General features: G+C 34.1%; 1 protein-coding gene across 1 annotated transcript in view; it reads right to left on the bottom strand.

The window, feature by feature from the left end:
* LOC128555063 (uncharacterized) overlaps positions 1-19303 on the bottom strand; it is a 50784-nt gene extending 31481 nt beyond the window's left edge. Inside the window, exon 1 of the mRNA XM_053536417.1 lies at positions 17948-19303. Coding sequence (XP_053392392.1) covers positions 17948-18202 — 255 coding nt within the window. The 5' untranslated portion in view covers positions 18203-19303. The remainder of the gene's footprint in view (positions 1-17947) is intronic.
* Positions 19304-22049: the final 2746 nt, after the last annotated feature.

The raw sequence follows: 22049 nt of genomic DNA, 5'->3' as shown, positions 1-22049 counted from the left end.
TGAGTTGTTGATCATTCATTTTAATAATATTTCAACAACATTTGATGTTGTGCCATTTTAACCTATCAGTGAACCAAGCCCTTTGCTGTGCAGAGTAACATATATAAAAAGTAGCTTCGCGACCTACCTTTGGCGCATCACATAAAAGATATATTAGAATCGAAATTATTTATAGAAAAACAGTATTTGAACACTACAGCCATATACACCCGGTTGGATCTAGGTCGTTTCATATAATTTATATTAAACTCAACTATATCAGCCCAGCTTATATATTTAGAGTGAAAGCTCGGGTTTGCTGTAAACTATTTCTTACTTTAGCTTATAAACCGCCATTTGCTTCACCGTTAGCCTTTTTGTAGTTCAATATTGCATACTGCTTTACACAATGGAAACAAATAGGTTTAAACGTGACCTCTGACATGCCTTATGTTATGAGATTAACGGCACCACCGAATGTACTCATTTCCTTATAGACAAAGTACGCAGAGGGCCTTCCGACTATCACCTTGATATCTTGTCAGTGTTTATTCATAATTTGTCAACTTGTTTATTTACACCACATTTCGCAATGAATGAGTATCCTTATACTGCATCAATCAATACTGACGCCGTTCTCTATTACCGCTTCTGTTTTTTAAAGGGCTACAAGAGACGACAGATGCCTACCAGAACAATTTAGTTGCCTCTTTCCCTAGTGGGTTAATGCAGGTTTGTAGTGAAAATATATCTGAACAAAGAAGAAAACTCCTAAGATATACTACAATTTAACTACGACGTAAATGTTGATTAAAACAGAAGCTACACTATGGTAGTCATTTTCATTATATTTTTTGTTATTTTTTGCAAAAGTTTACTACGGTACTTATAAACGATTTTTCCGTAGTACTGTAAAGTGATTAAGGGTATATGCCACAGTTGCAAATATGTATACAGGGCAAAATACGGTCAGAATTTCTTTAAACCTCGTGTACTGACTGAGAATCAAGTTTAAAACGGATAAATGAATCAAAAATCATATGTAACCAGGCTTGATCTTGAATTATATGTGACATTTATCTTTAAGGTATAGTCTAAAAAACGAATCAGTGACAGATCTGTTGTTTACAAGATCTAAAGAATATCGGAGCCGCATATTATCGACATAGCCTATTAGCGAAATAGCAAATATTGCTATAACGCAAAAATGCGTAATTATTATTATTATTATCATTATTATTACATATGATTGAGTTTGTTAATTACCTAAACGAAAAACCTCTAAAACTAACTTGTATTCCTGAAGGATCATATTCCGTTGTCCTGCGATGTATTGTTTTATTTACAGTTAGCGATAACAATATTTCTTACACTTTTCTTTAAAATTCAAAAGGAAGGATTTATTCGTGTATTGTCTTGTCGGTGTAAAAACGTTTCGCAAAATGACGTACTTTTACTTTTTCCAGTTTACTCCGTCCATTAACGCATTCAAAAGAACGCTTCCAGATTACAACATGCATTAATTAAACGTTTTATGTAAAGAACGCATCAGAATAAAAAAATGATACTGCAGCTGAGTTCAAGGCAAAGTAAACATTAAATATAGCCACATGTACCAAGTCATTCCATGGTCTGAGACCAAAGTAATAACGGATATAATGTAATAAAACAAGCCAATATGACAAATGCTTTTTTTCACTATCTCGGAAAAACTATTTGATTTAATTTAACAGTTTACTTTGTACATCACCCATTCAATTTACAATGTATTTTTACACGTCGCTTCAACCTCTTGATATTTATTATTTTCTTAAAGGGGGATGTTCATTTACCAGGGAATCATATTAGCACCCCAGCATGTCAATTAATTAATAGTCATTAGCAAGTTGGATACTCAGTTAGTGGTCAGCCAGATTTATTTATCTTGCATATTTAATCATCATCACATGTGTTTTATGGTTTAGCTTTGTTTTATCTGTACATTCTTTTTTTCAAGATAAAAATGATACTGTGGAAACGATGCTTTTTGCTTTTGAGGTATTATTTTCTTTGTAATGCCATTCTCGCTATTAATTCTGTGAGGTAGTGTAGTCCCTGTCAGTAAAACTTAATTCTTCATTAGTATATACATGTAACTACTGAAACAAAATGCAAACACCAAGTTGGTTATAGTTCAATTCATTATGAATGCATTTCATGAAAATAGCATGATGTTACCTATGATTAACTTTACATGTATTAATTAATTATATGCCCGCCCGCTTAGCTCAGTAGGTAAGAGCGTTGGTCTACGGATCGCAGGGTCGTGAGTTCGATCCTCGGGCAGGGCGTATGTTCTCCGTGACTATTTGATAAACGACATTGTGTCTGAAATCATTAGTCCTCCACCTCTGATTCTTGTGGGGAAGTTGGCAGTTACTTGCGGAGAACAGGTTTGTACTGGTACAGAATCCAGGAACACTGGTTAGGTTAACTGCCCGCCGTTACATGACTGAAATACTGATGAAAAACGGCGTTAAACCCAAAACAAACAAACAAAATTAATTAATTATGAGATTGCTATATGTATACGCTGGTCAATATCAAATCGTAAATGTTGTGTGCGTTGTATGCAAATATTCCGTATATACGATGTTTAAGTTAAATAAAATTTGATACTAGATCATAAGTCGACGCACATTTTTGAGTATGAGCGGGACCGGTTCAACCTTAGAATTTGAATCACACCGACTGGTAGACATTTGAGTCCATGTCCGTGTTAATAATGCAATGTTAGTTGGTATTCCTTTTTATAACATTATGACGGTACATTTTGTATCTTTATAATTAAGCGAGTTCTTATGAATATCATTTTAGAATAAAATTGCAGTATAAAATCCTCATACTTTCACTCAACACTCGAATTTGAAATATACTTGTAAAATGCGCAATTATATGCCTAAAAGTGGAAATGTAAATAAGAAAGACCTATGGAAATGTGTACGAAAATAAAATTTGGTAAAATATTTGGTCTGGTTTCTAGATGCAATTGTTTAAACTGAGAGCCACATTCAGCATTCAGACTCTGGTAATTATAGTTGTACTATATAGTTACAATGTACTAAACTATACTTGAAAATGTAAAAGACCAATGTAACAATCCAATATTCTTTCTCCATAAATAGTGTCATTATTACGGTGGTATGTTTAGGAAATGCAATTATTTTTTTAGGATTAAATTATCTTGAGCGATCAACATCTTATCTCGTGCGCACGACATATTATCTTGAGCGATCAACATCTTATCTCGTGCGCACGACATCTTATCTTGAGCGATCAACATCTTATCTCGAGCGATCAACATACTATCTTGAGCGATCAACATCTTATTTCGTGCGCATGACATCTTATCTTGAGCGATCAACATCTTATCTCGTGCGCACGACATCTTATCTTGAGCGAACAACATCTTATCTCGAGCGATCAACATATTATCTTGAGCGATCAACATATTATCTTGAGCGATCAACATCTTATCTCGAGCGATCAACATATTATTTTGAGCGATCAACATCTTATTTCGTGCGCACGACATCTTATCTTGAGCGATCAACATCTTTTCTCGAGCGATCAACATATTATCTTGAGCGATCGACATATTATCTTCAGCGATCAACATCTTATCTCGAGCGATCAACATATTATCTTGAGCGATCAACATATTATCTTGAGCGATCAACATCTGATTTCGTGCGCACGACATCTTATCTTGAGCGATCAAAAGTACGGAAATCAATTGTCCCTCCAGGGCTTCCATACTTCGCCCATATATTAAACGATTTTCCTTGTTTTCCCTTAATTCATACATGCAACTTTTCTGCGCGAATTTATCAGTCGAACTGAAATTTGTTGCTGTTCTAACATGCAGTATGCATCATTGGTTATGTTCATTTGATTTTGAAGATAGGATGACCAATTGTATGCATTGCTTTCCAAATTGATGTGATAAACTTGTACATGTACTTGTGGGAAGTTTAAATAACAGCGGAATAGGCGGGACCCTAATTAACAACTTGTCCGTATGTTTTACTGATGACCTAAATGCACACACAAAGGGCCTTAATATATATAAATAAGATGTTGTGCGCTCGAGATAAGATGTTGATCGCACAAGATAAGATGTTGATCGCTCAAGATAATATGTTGATCGCTCGAGATAAGATGTTGATCGCTCAAGATAATATTGATTGCTCGAGATAAGATGTTGATCGCTCAAGATAATATGTTGATCGTTCGAGATAAGATGTTGATCGCTCAAGATATTATGTTGATCGCTCAAGATAATATGTTGATCGCTCGAGATAAGATGTTGATCGCTCAAGATAATATTGATTGCTCGAGATAAGATGTTGATCGCTCAAGATAATATGTTGATCGTTCGAGATAAGATGTTGATCGCTCAAGATATTATGTTGATCGCTCGAGATAAGATGTTGATCGCTCAAGATAAGATGTCGTGCGCACGAAATAAGATGTTGATCGCTCGAGATTAGATGTTGATCGCTCAAGATAATATGTTGATCGCTCAAGATAATATGTTGATCGCTCGATATAAGATGTTGATCGCTCAAGATAATATTGATTGCTCGAGATAAGATGTTGATCGCTCAAGATAATATGTTGATCGTTCGAGATAAGATGTTGATCGCTCAAGATATTATGTTGATCGCTCGAGATAAGATGTTGATCGCTCAAGATAAGATGTCGTGCGCACGAAATAAGATGTTGATCGCTCGAGATAAGATGTTGATCGCACAAGATAAGATGTTGATCGCTCAAGATAATATGTTGATTGCTCGAGATAAGATGTTGATCGCTCAAGATAATATTGATTGCTCGAGATAAGATATTGATCGCTCAAGATAATATGTTGATCGTTCGAGATAAGATGTTGATCGCTCAAGATATTATGTTGATCGCTCGAGATAAGATGTTGATCGCTCAAGATAAGATGTCGTGCGCACGAAATAAGATGTTGATCGCTCGAGATTAGATGTTGATCGCTCAAGATAATATGTTGATCGCTCAAGATAATATGTTGATCGCTCGATATAAGATGTTGATCGCTCAAGATAATATGTTGATCCCTCAAGATAAGATTTTGATCGCTCAAGATAATATGTTAATCGCTCGATATAAGATGTTGATCGCTCAAGATAATATGTTGATCGCTCAAGATAATACGTTGATCGCTCAAGATAAGATGTTGATCGCTCGAGATAATATGTTGATCGCTCAAGATAATATGTTGATCGCTCGAGATAAGATGTTGATCGCTCAAGATAAGATGTCGTGCGCACGAGATAAGATGTTGATCGCTCCAGATAAGATGTTGATCGCTCAATATAATATGTTGATCGCTCAAGATAACATGTCGTGCGCACGAAATAAGATGTTGATCGCTCGAGATAAGATGTTGATCGCTCAAGATAATAAGTTGATCGCTCAAGATAAAATGTTGATCGCTCTGGATAAGATGTTGACCGCTCAAGATAATATGCTGATCGCTTGAGATTACATGTTGATCGCTCAAGATAAGATATTGATCGCTCAAGATAATATGTTGATCGCTCAAGATAACATGTTGGTCGCTCAAGATGATATGTTGATCGCTCGAGATAAGATGTCGTGCGCACGAGACAAGATGTTGATCGCTCGAGATAAGATGTCGTGCGCACAAAATAAGATGTTGATCGCTCGAAATAAGATGTTGATCGCTCAAGATAATATGTTGATCGCTCGAGATAAGATGTTGATCGCTCGAGATAACATGTTGATCGCTCAAGATAATATGTTGATCGCTCAAGATAAGATGTCGTGCTCACGAGATAATATATTGATCGCTCGAGATAATTTAATTCTAAAAAAATAATTGCATGTCCTAAACATACCACCATACATTATGCACCTCAAAGAGGAAATTTCACATTTTATTCTTGTAGCTGTATTAATTACAGGATTACATAACTTGATTATTAATGACAACCCTGTCGGTCGATTTTATATAATATTTTGGAACAGGGTAATTGAGAAAAAAGTGAACAAAACAATCAAATAAACAATATTGAGAAAAACTATTTCCGATAAAAACCTAACTATTCGTCTCTGTAGAAATCCTTCTTGAAATGCATAAAATAAAATGGAAAGGTATGTAGCCAATATCTGCTTTAATTAAGTGCCTGCAAGGAAAGGAATGAGTTTGACGAAAATTAAGTACATATCAATGCCAGTACAAGTAGTTGTCTATGCTCTAATTATTAGATTATGTGAAAATACCATGTGCAAGTAAAGTATTCAATAAATGTTTTAACTTAATGCAAATGCTTAATCTATGATAGTCTTCGTAATTACTCAAAATTACTGATCAAATATATTCATTAAAACTTTACATCACACTGAAAGTGTTTAACTTAATTCGTCATCAGCCGCGCGATAACAAAGCTATGTCGACACAGTTTCATTTATCATTTAAAAACAAAGCTTACATACATCCACATTCAGACCTTGAATCTATCTTATGAGGAAACAACAGTTTTAAATATACAAAAAAATAATACTATTACAGAAACGAGCGTGTCGTATTATTTTAAGCCCTGAATATGGAGATTTTAAACAGGCATTATGGTGTTGTTTTTTTTTTTTTGTTTTTTTTTTCAATACAGCGATTTGGTCTGCGATTTTATCATAAGAGATCGACTGAATAAGTTTGCACATGAAGTTATCAAAACACATTTATTCAGGAAGGGCCTAAATCTGTCTCCTGAAAACTTGTAGTATAGCTATATATTACCTGTATTATAAGAATGGTTTTCCTGAAGATTTTTATGGGTATACATGTAGGTAAATAGGTCGTGTTTGGTCTTTAACACAACTAATAGCATCACCAGAATCCCGGGCTAACCAAAGTCTAATATTACAAAGGCGAGAAACCCGAGGAAAGCGCTATCGTGCATTATGTGAAAAATTTGTGTAAAATGGAGATGAGGATCTACAGCGTATTTCATAACCATACATCAACTGTTATTAATAGTTATAGGTTATTAACTTTGTATGTGGATATATGCACAAGTTTAGCAGCAGTAATAGTGCGCGACTTTATGAGCACAGTATTATCCCCGAACGAACGAGTGCATATATCCACATACAAAGTTGATAACCTTTTTATTACATATCCACTATCAAATGATAACTTTATATCTAAATTATCGTTCTGTAACGAAAGATAGGAATAACACGAAAACAATTTCTCGGAAAATGCAATAAACAAACTGACACGCATTAATATTTTCCGCAAAAATGACGTCAACTTATTGTCGCAACGTGCGCGTGGAAGCCATGAACGTCACGCGATTCTTTCCATTACAACGTTAATAAAACATTCCACGTCCGATATGAAAGCGTTCCAGGTCATGATATGGAAAAATATTGCACGATAGAGGTCCATTGACACCCAATGAAAAAATAATTTTAGGTATGTAATAATGTAGGCTATAAGCCAAAATATTGTGCACTTTTTAGATGAGTGTGTGATTCTTGCGTATTATATCATAATATTATTTATTTCTGATGTAGAACCCATCGCTGCATGAATAATTTAACGCAATAAGCCGATTTTCATGAAACTTTACCAGTGGAGATTTCCATTGTACTTGTCATAACTTTTTTTTATATTTTATTTAACTCTAAAATTTTTTTGTACAAATATTTGTCTTTTAAAATGCCGACGCGATACATATATTTGTTTGGTGCATTTTGCAAAATTACTTGAGCGTCTCGAACTTTATTGATTTAAGCAATTTTGCATGTAAAACATGTACACATTGACTTATTTTGTAACAATTCAGGTAAAGAGCCAGGATGGAGTCGTGTCAACTAGAACTGACACAAATATAGAATAAGTAGATTGATCTGAAACTTGACAATATCATTCAGAAGCTTATGACAAAAACCACTGGGCCGTGTCTAATTGTATTCATTGCTAGTATGCACATATTCATTTGTAATATAGAAAACAAATACTATAAAAAGAAGCAGATGATAGCCAGTAAGACGTTCATATGAAATAAGGCAAAGCGAACTTTACGACTTTGTTACAAGGAAGCTATTTACTACCCAAAGGAAAGCCGATATTCTTGAGAAAGTGTTCAAAAAAGGAACAAAGGTAGAATTCGCTGATTCTTTCTCTGTGGTCTCTGTTGTCACACAGAAAGTAGTCCATATGCCAGTATATAGTGCTATATTCCCGCCTAGTTAATGTAATTTCCATGCCTGATATAAGCTGTAATGATACTTTAAGGAACAAAGGTAGTAATTCGCCGATTCTTCCTCTGTGGTCACACCGAAAGTAGTCCATATGCCAGTATATATTGCTGTATTCCCGCCTAGTAAATGTAATTTCCATGCCAGATATAAGCTGTACTGATACTTTAAAGATGAATGTCCGTGGATCATTTAAAGCTACGCAACGTTTTGTTGTTCTATGTTTGTGTAGAACCTGTTGGGAAGAATGAAAATGAATGTAGGTACCTGCTGATGTCTTCCTGCGCAATATTATTGTTTTATCATGTATCTCAGTCAGGTGACCATGGTTTCACCGCATTATGGAAAACCTAATACGTTTTGTTATTTATTGATTGCCCATAGACATACCTTCAAGATAAGGGCTATCTTGCAAGAAATGAGAGGCTGGATATGCTGACACTTTACATTGAAATTAGTAGCGGATACATTCAGTACATTCTAACCTATAAAGAAAAATTAAACCTTTGCCATTTTGAACAGGTACGAAGGTAGTAATTAGCTAGAAATGTCCCTGGATAGCCGATTACACCGTGACCTTATTTGCAGTTCGTCGCGTTTGTGACATTCTTTGCCATTTTCATTCTAGAATATTTCTTTAAAAATGTTATCATTTTTTTTCCAACTAGTTGGAAGCTTTTTAATTGATAGGTAAGTTTGAGCAAATGGATGATGTTTTATTATTATCATTATTGTTATACCACATTTATATAACGCCTTGTTCATGATGAACATGTTCAAAAACGCTTTACTTAGCACAACGCAGCATGGCAGCGCGCGAAATTCATCGTCTGTACTATCTACTAGTACAGACACAGAGCGATCTGACCAGATGACCACAGTGAGAAAAAGCCCCATGAACAGAGAGAGAGAGAAATCCCTTTTAGATACAGGCTTGTCCGGTTAACTTTGGCTTGCTCTTTGCGAATAGACAGTCTGGTTCTTTAAACGTGTTCGATATATAGCACCGATACACGCAAAGCCGTCTTTCCTTGGAAGAACCAATACAGGTCTCTTACCGGCCGTTCTCTGTTCACTGCAAAGAAAACACTTTCTCGCCAACAGTTTTAGAGAATCCATCAAATGTATGAAAGTTTTCCTTACTCGAGCTCTCTGTTAAGTAAGAAAATAAATGTGTCTTTATGTTGCGTTCTATGCATCTTTATCAGTTTCGTTTTGTCTCGTTTGCGCGCATACCAAAAAAAATCACGCACACTTTCAAAATTTTGTTATGGACGAGACAAAGAAACGTGTTGCATAAACCGCGTGTAAGCCGATGCAATATCACAAAATATTCTGAATTAGCCACCATTATATAGATAAATCAACGGCAGCATTTACACCTTACGACATATTGAAATCATTACGTATATCTCAGAATATCTTAATACGAGTTTCAGGTGTTATCATCGACAAAATGAAGTTAATTAACGGGCTGAATACAAAAAGCCAAGTTTAAAATAAAAAGAATATGAATCTATATCAGTTAACATTTTCTCAGCAATGTTTTGCCAATGTTTGAATCTTGTCTTTTTTTAAAAAAAAGATAAGGGTAAAGGTATTGCTTATTATAATGTCCAGCCTTTTAAAAGGGCCAGCCAATTTGGTGTATGAGACACCTTTATTGTGTGTACCAATTACCTCCCAACCCCTACAACTTTCCCAGGGGTCAGGCGGATAGAGGTCGCTAACCATTCATTTACCTAGCTCGCGGCTCACGAACAGGCCTTTTCGGAACGAGTCCCATGACAAACATTCCCCTTCGAAGTTTTAATCATTGGGCCACGATGACCAGTAAGTGTCGATAAAATATAAAGAACATGAAAATGTGAATAAATGCAAGGGCAATAACTCTAATGACCCTCTAATCACCTAACAACTAGTTATGTTGATTCTCATTGACAAGTTTTACATTTGGCGCAATATTTGCATTGATGGAGACGAAGTTTTCGACATGTTCTTCGATAAGAAGAAAATTTAGACTTTGCGTTAGCGGATATACTACAGATTTTTTATTATTGCCTTTGACCCCTGATTAACTTGAATTTCAAATGTCACGGGGGTAACATTGTTTTGTTTATCGGCTAAATCTTATTAGAATAATGTCCTGCAAACGGTAAGTTTACATAAAGGGGATATCGTAAAGTTTTTGTAATGCTTATGGCTAATAATTATGTTTATATGATTTATTGCCCTTTATTCATATCTGATCTTGATATGAAGGTTTAAAATTGTTCTTGACCCTGAGAACAAACTGTTGAATATATCTGAAAGAAAAGAAAACTGAAATAACGTTGATGAATTCAAGAGTATGATAAATGTGTCGGACAATGACAGCCTAACGACAGTGTATAGAGACGGACAGTCTGAAATATTGAAGAGCTCGTAGAACACGAAATGCCTCTTCCACCCCTTGATACATTCAGTAACAACAGAAACTATTTGGTCATTGCGTACTGGATGTTTGACGTACTGACCTCAAATCAATAATTAAGGGTATTTATAAATGACCTCTAGATCAAAGCTGATTCTAGACCAAAGCATTCTCAAGTTATTTGACAAAATATGTTTTACTGTTCTTGGTCAATGTTACCTTTTAACTTTGACCTACTGATCTCAAAATCAACAGGGGTCATCTTCTAGTCATGATCAGCCAGCCTATCAAGTTCGTGAACTTCATGATTCTAGGCCTAAGCGTTCTCAAGTTATCATCCAGAAACGGTTCAACTGTTCCAGAACGCTGTATCATTGACCTTTGACCTACTGGTCTCAAAATTAATAGGAGTCATCTTCCTGTCACGACCAACCATCCCATAAAGTTTCGTGATTCTAGGCCTAGGCGTTCTCCAGTTAGTGTAGAGAAATCGTTTGACTGTTCTGGATCAATGTGATCTTGACCTTTGACCCGCTGATAACAAAATTGACAGAGATTAATTGCTTGTCATGACAAAACTCCTCAACTTTCATGATCCTATGCCTAAGCATTCTTAAGTTATCATCTGGAAACAGTAGACCTGTTCTTTGTCAGTGTGACCTTCACCTTTGACCTACTGACCTTAAAATCAACAGGAGTCATCCCCTGGTCATAATTAATCTATCTATTAAGTTTTGTGATTCTAGATCTAAGCGTTTTCAAGTTATCCTCAAGAAACTGTTTCATTGTTCCGGGTCACTGTGATCTTGACCTTTGACCTACTTATCTCAGAATTGACAGAGGTCATCTGCTGGTCATGTCTAACCTCTTTATTTACTTTCATGATTCTATGCCTAAGCATTCTTGAGTTATTATCTGGAAACCGTTGAACTGTTTTTGTCAATGTGTCCTTAACCTTTGCCCTACTGACCTGAAAATCAGTAAGGACCATCTGCTGATCATGTTCAACCTTTCTATTAAGTTTGGTGATTCTTGGTCCAAGCGTTTTCAAGTATCGTCCAGCAACTTTTTAATTGTTCCCGGTCACAGTGACCTTTACCTTTAACCTACAGACCTAAAACTCAATAAGAGTAATTTGCTGGTTAAGGCCAACTCTCATTTAAAGTTTCATGATCCTAGATCTAAGCGTTCTTGAGTTACTATCCGGAAACCGATTTTGGTCAACATATCAAAAGAGCGACAAACAGACCGGTCGACTTCTGCAAAACAATACACCCTCAGTCTTAGAATAGGGGGCATAAAAATAGGGTTTCGCAACCAATAAGCATGTCTTTTGTTACTTGTAACATCGTTTCCGGAAAGATAGCCGAACAAAACTATTTAAAAATCAAACTTTAATGTACAGCTATATAAGTGTTTTCCAATTGTTTCTATAATTTTACAAATTCAAGGGCCGTAACTCTCACATATGGACGTCTATTTAATTTCTTAGCACCAGACTGTTTAATAATTTCCTCCGACATACATTTCTGATAAAATGATGGGACATTTGTATTTTATAAATAAGTATATAGTGAGTGTTTTTTTGTACCAATGCCTTTGATAAATGATTTCAAGGGGCATAGCTCTGACCCTTATTATTTACCAAAAAAGGGTTGGTAGAGATAAATAATAGTATTGTATCAGATAAAGATCAAAACTCTTCTAAATAGTACAATTCGAGCCGATTTTCAGTCTTATAACCTCTACTGTAAATGCGGTAAAGGAAATAGAAACTAATTAATTTATAAATAGTTTACGTCGATTGTTTATACGTACTTCTTTATTGGTTGTGTCATAAAATCAATGCTAAAGTAAGATATAAGCCTTAAATGATCCAATAGGCGTCGGACAGTCCAATATTTTAAATATCAAATCGTTTTCTTCTTGTATCCTTTACATATTATACAGGAGTTCTTAAAACAAACAAACAAACTTCTAGAAGGTACATCTGGAAACAAATGTTTCTATTCACTGATAAGTTGTTTTAGCTGTTCTCTTTGTTGAGGTTCCAATTATTAAAGTTTTTCATCGTGAATCTGAATTGTCAAAAAAGGTTCGACCACGGACAGTTTTGTGGTCTTGTTCAATATCACAGTGAAACTAACACTTGCTCAGAGTTATTTCTATAAATGTGTTTCTTTACCAAACATTTATGATACAGAAGCTTTTGCTTGCGCCTCCCAGGAGAGTTTAAAATGTAGTTCAGATCACTTGACTTCTTGTCAACGGTATAAGGGTAATGATATCGTTTACCAGGGATAGGTAAAAGTGCTCTATCACCTGCCCTACAAGTTTATTCTTCATATCTTGATTTCATTTTGTGTTGAGCTGATTGCAAATTTGAAGTGCCGATTCACAAGCTTTTGTTAACTTAGTTCTGTAATCAGAATCATATGGAAAGGAATTTCAACAAGTCATTTTCTGAATAAAATTTCTCTTTAAGTAATTTTAGAGGTCCATTTACAATGTAACCAAACACTAATGGAGTGAAATCCAGTTATACTTGTACAACTTCTCTGACTGCAAATGACAAAAAAAAAACTTTCATTCCAGTCCTTCTTTGTATCAAAACAATATGTTATGATCATTATTCTAATGTTTTAGTGAAATATTTCGAAGGCACTTTCCGGATGATAGGCTAACATTGTTTCATGCTTAAGCTGTGTAATACTTGTTGAAATATGTTAGACATAAAATCTGACAGTACAGATCTTGCGAGACCAGTAGTTGTGACAATTTTGTTGAAGCTTTAAAAATCGATTTAACTTTAATGTTTCTTAAACAGAATACTGTCAAAACTGTGTTAAAGACACCTCTGGACAGAGACCACCTGGCTCTAAACACCACATGTTTTTTTATCTAATTTTAACATTTACTGTGTATTTTTACCTGTACATAATGACCATCTCCCAAAAAAGATCACATTTTGGCTCTTCCAAGGGTGGCCTTTACAGACAAGTTTGACTGCTTCTCAAAGAAATCTTTTTGAAACACACATTAACGTCAAAAGATACTAGTGCCTTAATTTGGTTATAGACTAGGGACCAACACAGTCAACTTTGAAAGGATTTTCAAATGCGGGTATTGGCTGAATATGTATCTTGTGTACTTTCTGCGTAGGTTTACCTACGATCTGACGTGTGTGACAAGACCTAAAATATCGAGACTCAGATTTTGAATAAGGCCAGTAAATTTTTTATTTTAGACTTTATGATATGTTTATTTGATCCGCATTGATCTGACATGGGGGTTTTGAGCCAGAGAAAGATTTTCCTGACGATATAACTTTTGAACCACTATCTCGTAATTAATTGTCCAGCCGTTATCAGTAGGGACATCTCTGGGGCACGCAATTGTCTCATCAAATCCCATGTTTAAAAAAAATAACAGACTGGGGACCTGTGAAGCTTCTTCATTACGAACACCTTTTTGAAAAATTATGAAATCTCTCATGTTTTGTTCCTGAATAAGCTTTGTCATTGACCGCGAGATATGTCCATCGTTATTGAGAAGAGAATGGTCAGAGAAGTTGTCAGTCTGTTTGTTGAACAGACAAATTTATGTCTAACATAAGTTATGAAGACTTAGCTTACACTCTTTTTCTAGAAAGTGTTGAACATCACTACGCCGCATTTAAAATTATATGTCATTTAAAACTGTAATTCATCTAAAAACATATTTTAGTACGAAAATATAAGAATTGTAAGTATTTCAAAAAAATGAATTTTGAAAATCCATTAATGAGCGAAAATGTTATCGATAGGATATCTCCTATTGATTTCTTAGCCATAGAAAGGGTAACTGCACAAGAAGGGTTAAGGTAAAGAATGCTCAACTGGATATGGATTTTAATCCAAAACAAGGTGTGTCAGTACCAGGTGGATTTACAACAACCGTATCTCCAGCTAGATAATTTCCAAACAGTAAATGAATACCTTTAAATGGTACTTAAGGTCTTTGTGTGAATTCAGATCATTAGTAAAAACATACGACTGCCACCGTTCTTTTTTTTAATTTCTGCACATTTATCAGTCGAACTGCAATTTGTTGCTATTCTTACGTGCAGAAAGCATCATTTGTTATGTTAATTTAATTTTTAAAATAGTATGACCAGTTATTTGAACTGCTCTCCCAAATGATGTGATAAACTTGTACATGTACTTGTGGGAAGTTTAAATAACGTCGGAATAGGCGGGACCCTAATTAACAACTTGTCCGTGTGTTGTATTGATGACCTAAATACACAAACAAAGGGCCATAATATATATGAATAAGATTCCGTGCGCTCGAGATAAGATGTTGATCGCTCAAGATAAAATGTCGTGCGCACGAGATAAGATGTTGATCGCTCGAGATATGATGTCATGCGCACGAGATAAGATGTTGATCGCTCAAGATAAGATGTTGTTCGCACTAGATAAGATGTTGATCGCTCTAGAAAAATTGTCTTGCGCACGAGGTAAGATGTTGATCACTCGATACAAGATGTCGTACGCACGAGATAAGATGTTGATCGTTCGAGATAAGATGTTGCACGCACAAGATATCGTTCGCTCAAGATAAGATGTTTAGTGCACGAGATAAGATGTTGATCGCTCAAGATGTCGTGCGCACGAGACAATTTAATTATAAAAAAAAAATAATTGCTTGTCCTAAACATACATACGTATAAAACATTTTAATACTGGTATTACACTTTATTCTATTCTTACCTTATTTTGATAATACATTTTTACTTAACATAGACATATTGTCATATATATTTCGACTTCACATGATGTCCAATTGCAGGTATAATACCTGTTTGATGTAATGACAACTGGCAATATCTGTAAGGTAACGACAACGCTAATGCTATTTCGGCATCTTTTGGGCACAAATTTAATTGCTTTTCAATGATTAATTGGTGAATGCCGAAATCGCATCAGGATGATGAGTTTTCAAAGAGAAATATCGTTACTCGTTTTTTTTTTTTTTTTTTTTTTTTTTTTTAGTTGTTGGGTTTAACCTCGCACCGACATAATTTTAGGTCATATGGCGACATTCCAGCTTTAATGGTGGAGGAAACCTTAGGTGCCTTTCCAAGCATTATTTGCTCAATACTAAGCTAAGCGATTTACTTTTGATGTTATTCTTTGAAGTTCATTTCAAATAAGATACACACACGTATCATTAAAGGTTTTTCTATATAGGCTCTTGGCATTATCCTAGTTTATAACGATGTTGAACATGTTTGGATTAACGATTTTCCAATGTAGTTGTATCTTTACATCTCCGTATCCTTGTCAGTTGTAATTGTAAATGGCATTCATGATACCTCAAATTTTGTTTTAATATTTCATCAAAATTGCGTATTTTTATTTAATAATCTAAAATTTAAACTCTGGTCGCGATAATCAACATATCACATTGACGTAAACGCTTTTTAAAAAGTATTATTCTACATAACAGCTATTACGCGTCTGTTTCAGTCCTTTATCAATCTTAAATTTTAATTACTATTAATCATCTCATGTTATATAGTACCGACATCTTTACAACAATATTTGGCTGACCAGACTGATCTTCATCGAAATTTGCCATTTTTTGTTGAAATCATGCGTCATCGCTGTTAATACTCTATATTGCCTGTATTAAGGAAATTGTAAAAAGCGCATTCATTTATTCACAATACCTCATGTACTTGCCGATTTCAGACTATTTTCTTAGAGGAAGTTAGATAAAGACATTTGCCTGTAACTGCATTACGATACAATATATCAATAGCAGGTTTGTTGTTTAAAAGTCAATTTGACATATTTTTGACATTCAAAACAGTACTCAAATTTTTAGGGACAAATCAACAAATACTGGAAAAACAGACATGTGAATTTTCGAGTGCTCCCATTGCAACGGTGTTTCTTTTACATGTCAGTTACTCCAGTTACATTTTATATTTTTCCTCAATAAACCTAGTAAACATATGTCTTTAACATACAATTGAGCAACTGAGATGACTACATAGTATGTCGACTGTTTTACATAACAGTTACACAGCGTAAAAATAAAGTATATTTTATACATTCAATTGCGAAAGTTTAACAAAAAAAAAAAAAATAATAAAAAAATAAAAATAAAAAATAAAAACCTGCATTTAGTGATATAGGCAACCCCGTTTTTTTACTTGTGGCAAAACAGTAGCGGTAATGGAGAACGACGAAAAATCTGTATAAGGCTGCTCTGGTAGCGCATCGGTAGTAGTTGATTGTGGCAGTTGAAAGATGTATAAACAAATGCATACATACAAAAGCAACCTCTTGTGTATAAATAAAAGTAATCACGCACAAATAGTCTGTTTACAGAGCAACGGAACTGATTTCTTATATATTACTGTCCGTAGTGTTGGTGGTTGATTTATCTTGTAGATTATAGTGCTACGGTATTGTGTTATTCCGACGGGGCTTTCTCAAACAATTGGTGCTGTATGACATGGAAAACTGAACGCTAGAGAGATTTTTTTATCCACGCTGTCCAGGTGGTTGAGCAAAACACATTGCCTGCTGCACAGTAAATTGGCCAAAAATGATAGCATCAATGTAAAAAATGAAGCTCAAAACTTCTAACTGTTAAGCTATTGAATGAAGTTTTATGTTTTATGGAAAAGTAAAATAATAAGTAATTTTGAGCCTATTATTTATACATTACTTTCTCTCATTGATTGCGCCAGGGGACGGACACATAACTTGTACAGAGAAAATGAGGGCAAAGTTAGGCGGTGGGGGTGAAGGAGCGGACTATGCAAATTGAAGGGACGGAGTTTTCACTGATTATACACATGTGTTTATCAATGTAATATCACGATTGCCATTTAATTTTAGCTCTACCTGCACGCCGCACGACGAATTATTTCAGCACTCGATATCTTATCTCGAGCGAACGTCAACTTATCTCGAGTGTACTACAGTTTTTCCAAAGCGCACGTCAGCCTATCCCAAGCGCTCAACTTTAATCTAAATGAAGAAGTCATATTAATAGCACCGTAAGGCTATTTTACTCGACGTACAATATTTCAGTTTTATACCACACGATGAAAGGAAATAAATACAACATAAGCAAAAAGCGAAAAATTAAGTATTTACCCTGGCTAAGATTTGTTTAACATATTTTACATATTATTGTTGCTACTCATGATACTTTCGTTTAAAAGCACCAACGTAATTAAAGTTTGGTACTTACCTCGCATTCCATCTGTCCTAATTTTTGTCGTTTAATATTCAATATACGTGAAAGGTTATTTCTCTGTTGAACAAGTATCGCAACTGTTTGATGAATATCGGTCTCAGAAGAAAAATGTTGTATTTCGAATTTCAAATTGTTAGGTTGAAACTTATCTTTCTGAATTTTTCTTTTATGAAAATACATCAACACTCCTAGCAGAGTTATCACAGTTATAAACAACAGAACACATGCATTATTCTTCAACCTACCCATCTCTTTGTCAGTAGTTCGACATGTGTATGTATGTAGGAAAATCTAGAAATCAAACACCAATCCTCTAATTTTATGATCAGGCATTTTCTTTTATCTCCATAAAAGTATTTATGTTTCAAGTAAGCAATAGTATAAAGTTAAATGACAAAAATAAATTTCGGCGTTATATTTATAATATATATCGATTATGTTTATGCAATATTTAAATTTACTTCCAAAACGAAAACGGTATTCACTTCCCTTGTTTGGCGTGTTTTATCTTCATATGCCACGACCTTTTGTTTCATCAATTCAATAAATTAACAAGTTTAGATAAATGAGTGACGACCTTTGAATAAGGAAACATATTAGAGAAAGCAAAGTCCTTATAACAGTAGAGATTGCGATTAATGTCCATGTATTCTCGTGGGTTAATGGCATTGACACTGTATCACGGACAATCAAATTATACTTAACGGGAAGCGCGATTCTTGAATCGTTCAACCAATCAAAGGCTAAGTGGATGCTTCCAATAAGTGTACCAATTACCGAATACAAAAATTATATATACTTCTTTCATTTCCTAACAGGTGCAGTAGAGTGTTTCTTTTAAACGATATAAGTAAAATACGGTAAAAAATATTCAACTTTCCATCATTTGTTTATGCAGATCGAAAGTTCATTCATCCATCTTTAAAAATGATTGACCTTATGCGTGAAAATACAAAATAATTACAACAATAATCTACGTTGTTTCTATTTTATATCTTTATATTTTTTGTTACGTAACTATAGATATACGCCCAAACCGCGCACACAGTTGAAAAGAATTTCACCAATAATAATAACATGGCCAGTCAATTAATTAACCTGCTACAAATCCGGTCACAATAATAACCTTGTAAACAATTATAATTATTTCACCCTATTTCTTCTTTTTTAGTTCTTATCACTCTAATGACCATGTACGAATATACTTATATACGGAAACTAAGTTCCCTAACAACAGAAATGCGTTGTTTTTTTCTCCTTGTTTCGTTGACATATGTATTTCCTTGTAAGTGTTGAAAGAAATAGTAAATATCGCCCTAATATATCGGATGTTTAATGCTGAAAAATACACTTTTGTCTACCATTAGGCCTTAATCTAACTGCACATTCTCTAACTGAAAAAAAGAGAAACCGCTCTTAGCACAATAATATATATTGTTGATTGGTCTTATTTTATACGCCTTTAAACTTTAGGAAATTTGTTACCAATAACTGACTTTAACTTATGCTTAAAATCAGTTAATTAGGCCGTGAGCAAAGACCCAAAAATGTTTTATTGTTTTATTTTAGATAGATAGATGTCTGTAGTCTATGTGTAAGTCACGGTGGTTTCTCCATGGCACTGCTTGGCGACTGTGTTTCAATGACAAAATGTCGGAATTAGGACGTGACGCGACTTTCAACATATAACTTAACTTGTAATGGAAATTGATTTAGAGTTTAATGAGATTGAGTTCATCTGCACTTTAACAGTTCACTTCATGAGAATCCACTATCATTTTTATAATATTATAAATATGCATAATTTTATTTCTTTTATCAACTATTACGTAAATTCTGTTAATAATAAGGTAACAACTAATGATTTTACTCAACAAACATTATTCAAGTGAAATTATAAATTTGATTCTTATGAAGTAAACTGTTTTCCGGGCGGAAAACACTATTTTTTTTATAACAAATTTAAAGGCATATTTGTGTTACTTTCGTGTTTTACTGTCTTTTTGTCTGGGTTTTAGATCCATACCATGGTTAATAAAAAAAAAATTAGAAAGCTGGAAAAAAATCCGATTGAACATTCTCAGAAAAAATAGATTTATTGTAAACACTTATAAGCAGGATCAGTGAACACCCTTAAACGTGAGTAGTGTATAACGAAGTTTTTGTCAGTTTAGCATGGTTATAAAGAAAATCTAAATCCAACTGGATTTTTTTCCAATTTTAGGAGATGGAATTTTTTCCAGCTTTGAAAGTTGGAAATTTTTCCAGCTTTTAAAGTTAGATATTTTTCCAGCTTTAAAAATTGGGAAAATATCCAGCTTAAAAGATGAGACATTTTTGCCTAATTCTGAGTGACTGTGGTCATTTTAAAGCTAAACTACGTCCTTTCTAAGCATTTTTGAACTGCATTAATAACAATTTACTGACCAGTGACCCATAAAATACGGTCTGGTCTTTGATACTTATATATAAATTATTATGAGTTCCAATGAAATCTGAAACGTCAATATTTTTCTGTGTAGACGTCTAAGTAAATATCATATACGTCATTTGTGACACCAGTTTCATGTATACCATTGCGTTTAAAGGTTTTCATAACCAGAATTTGTACCATTCATATAGAAATGATATACATTTGTGAATGTAACAAAATATATGTATTGCATCTAGAAATGGACATTCCATATTTCTCGGAATAATATTACGCCTATTATGACTTCCGAATATCCGAAGCATATTTCCAGCGTATTTTCTCAATTATTATACAAATCTCATAACCAATAATTATCCCAAGATAGATACTAAATATATTATTTTCAGTTTTATGCTATAGCGCGACAAATGTTTAGCATATAAAGAAATAAATTTTGTTGTTGCGCTTGATCATGTGACATTTTTAGCTGCCAAACGGATTCTGTTGTATTTTTAGCTGCCGAACGGATTCTGTTGTTTCTATGATACAAAAGTGTCAAACACCAGTTTCAAGACACTAAGTTTTGAGATAAAAATAGTTCAAAATACACTCCTTGTGCGACCTGTACCTTATTATCTGCAAAAGTCTGACCTAAAACATATGCATATTTATAAAGACCATATTTGTAAACATGCACTTTTCTCCACAAATTTGAGCTAAATGCGGATTGATGGATGGATGAATGAATGCCCATTTCCATTTTATCTGAGTTCCGGTATCTCAGGTAAGATTTTAGACCCGGACATCTACATTGAGCTTCAAGCATTAGTTTATTTTACACAGTAATTACTCGTACGAAGGAGTCCTTCATTCTATAAACATTATAAACAGTCATTTGAATATACATGCCTTTACAGTACATCTACCTGTTGTAGTAAAAATATTGTACTAGACCATAATACGAAACAGGCCCCTGCCACTTTAGGTAACTTGACAGAGAAAACCAAGATGGCGTCACGAAAGTAGGGTTGGTCACATTATTTACTCGTATAGACGATATGCTGCTACAGGGGTCTAAAGATGCATTTTAATTATTTAACACACACATAAACACTTGTGAAAATGCTTTTAACTTATAAAAATATATAATCAAATGTTCTGAAACTCACCATGAAATCTAGTCAATTTTTGTGCGCATTTTGCAGAAAAGTTATGTATCCAAACTGAAAAAAAATTATATCCTCATATCTTAGAATGTGTCCTTCAGGTGCTCCACCTATGAACAAAAGAACTTATCCGCTGAGTTTTATGCTATTTGCTCTGGAATTTCATCAGTAAATTATAAATTTCTATATTTTACATCCTAAAAAGTTGAAACCTGCTTGCAGTATGAGGGTCGTTAAAAAAAATCAAAGTACATGTAAGTTTACTTTGTCTTTATTTCTGAGACTTTACATCCTCACATATTAAGAGTTTTGAGTGATGTGTTTATTTCTTAGTAATTCTACATTGTTTGTATTTAAATTTTATAAAACGTTTACAATTTTTTCAACCTTTGTCCTAGTTGAAATGTGTTTGCTACTGTTTGAATAACCCTCAATGTCAAAACTTTACTGACTTGCATGGAAATCTCATGGAAATGTGGATTTTAGGCCATACTAAATTAATGTATGTTTAATGTAA

Source organism: Mercenaria mercenaria, unplaced genomic scaffold, assembly GCF_021730395.1.
Source record: "Mercenaria mercenaria strain notata unplaced genomic scaffold, MADL_Memer_1 contig_994, whole genome shotgun sequence".
In the NCBI taxonomy this organism is placed as follows: domain Eukaryota; kingdom Metazoa; phylum Mollusca; class Bivalvia; order Venerida; family Veneridae; genus Mercenaria; species Mercenaria mercenaria.
The sequence above is the reverse complement of the archived record's forward strand: the minus strand, read 5'-3'. Positions and strand labels throughout refer to the sequence as shown.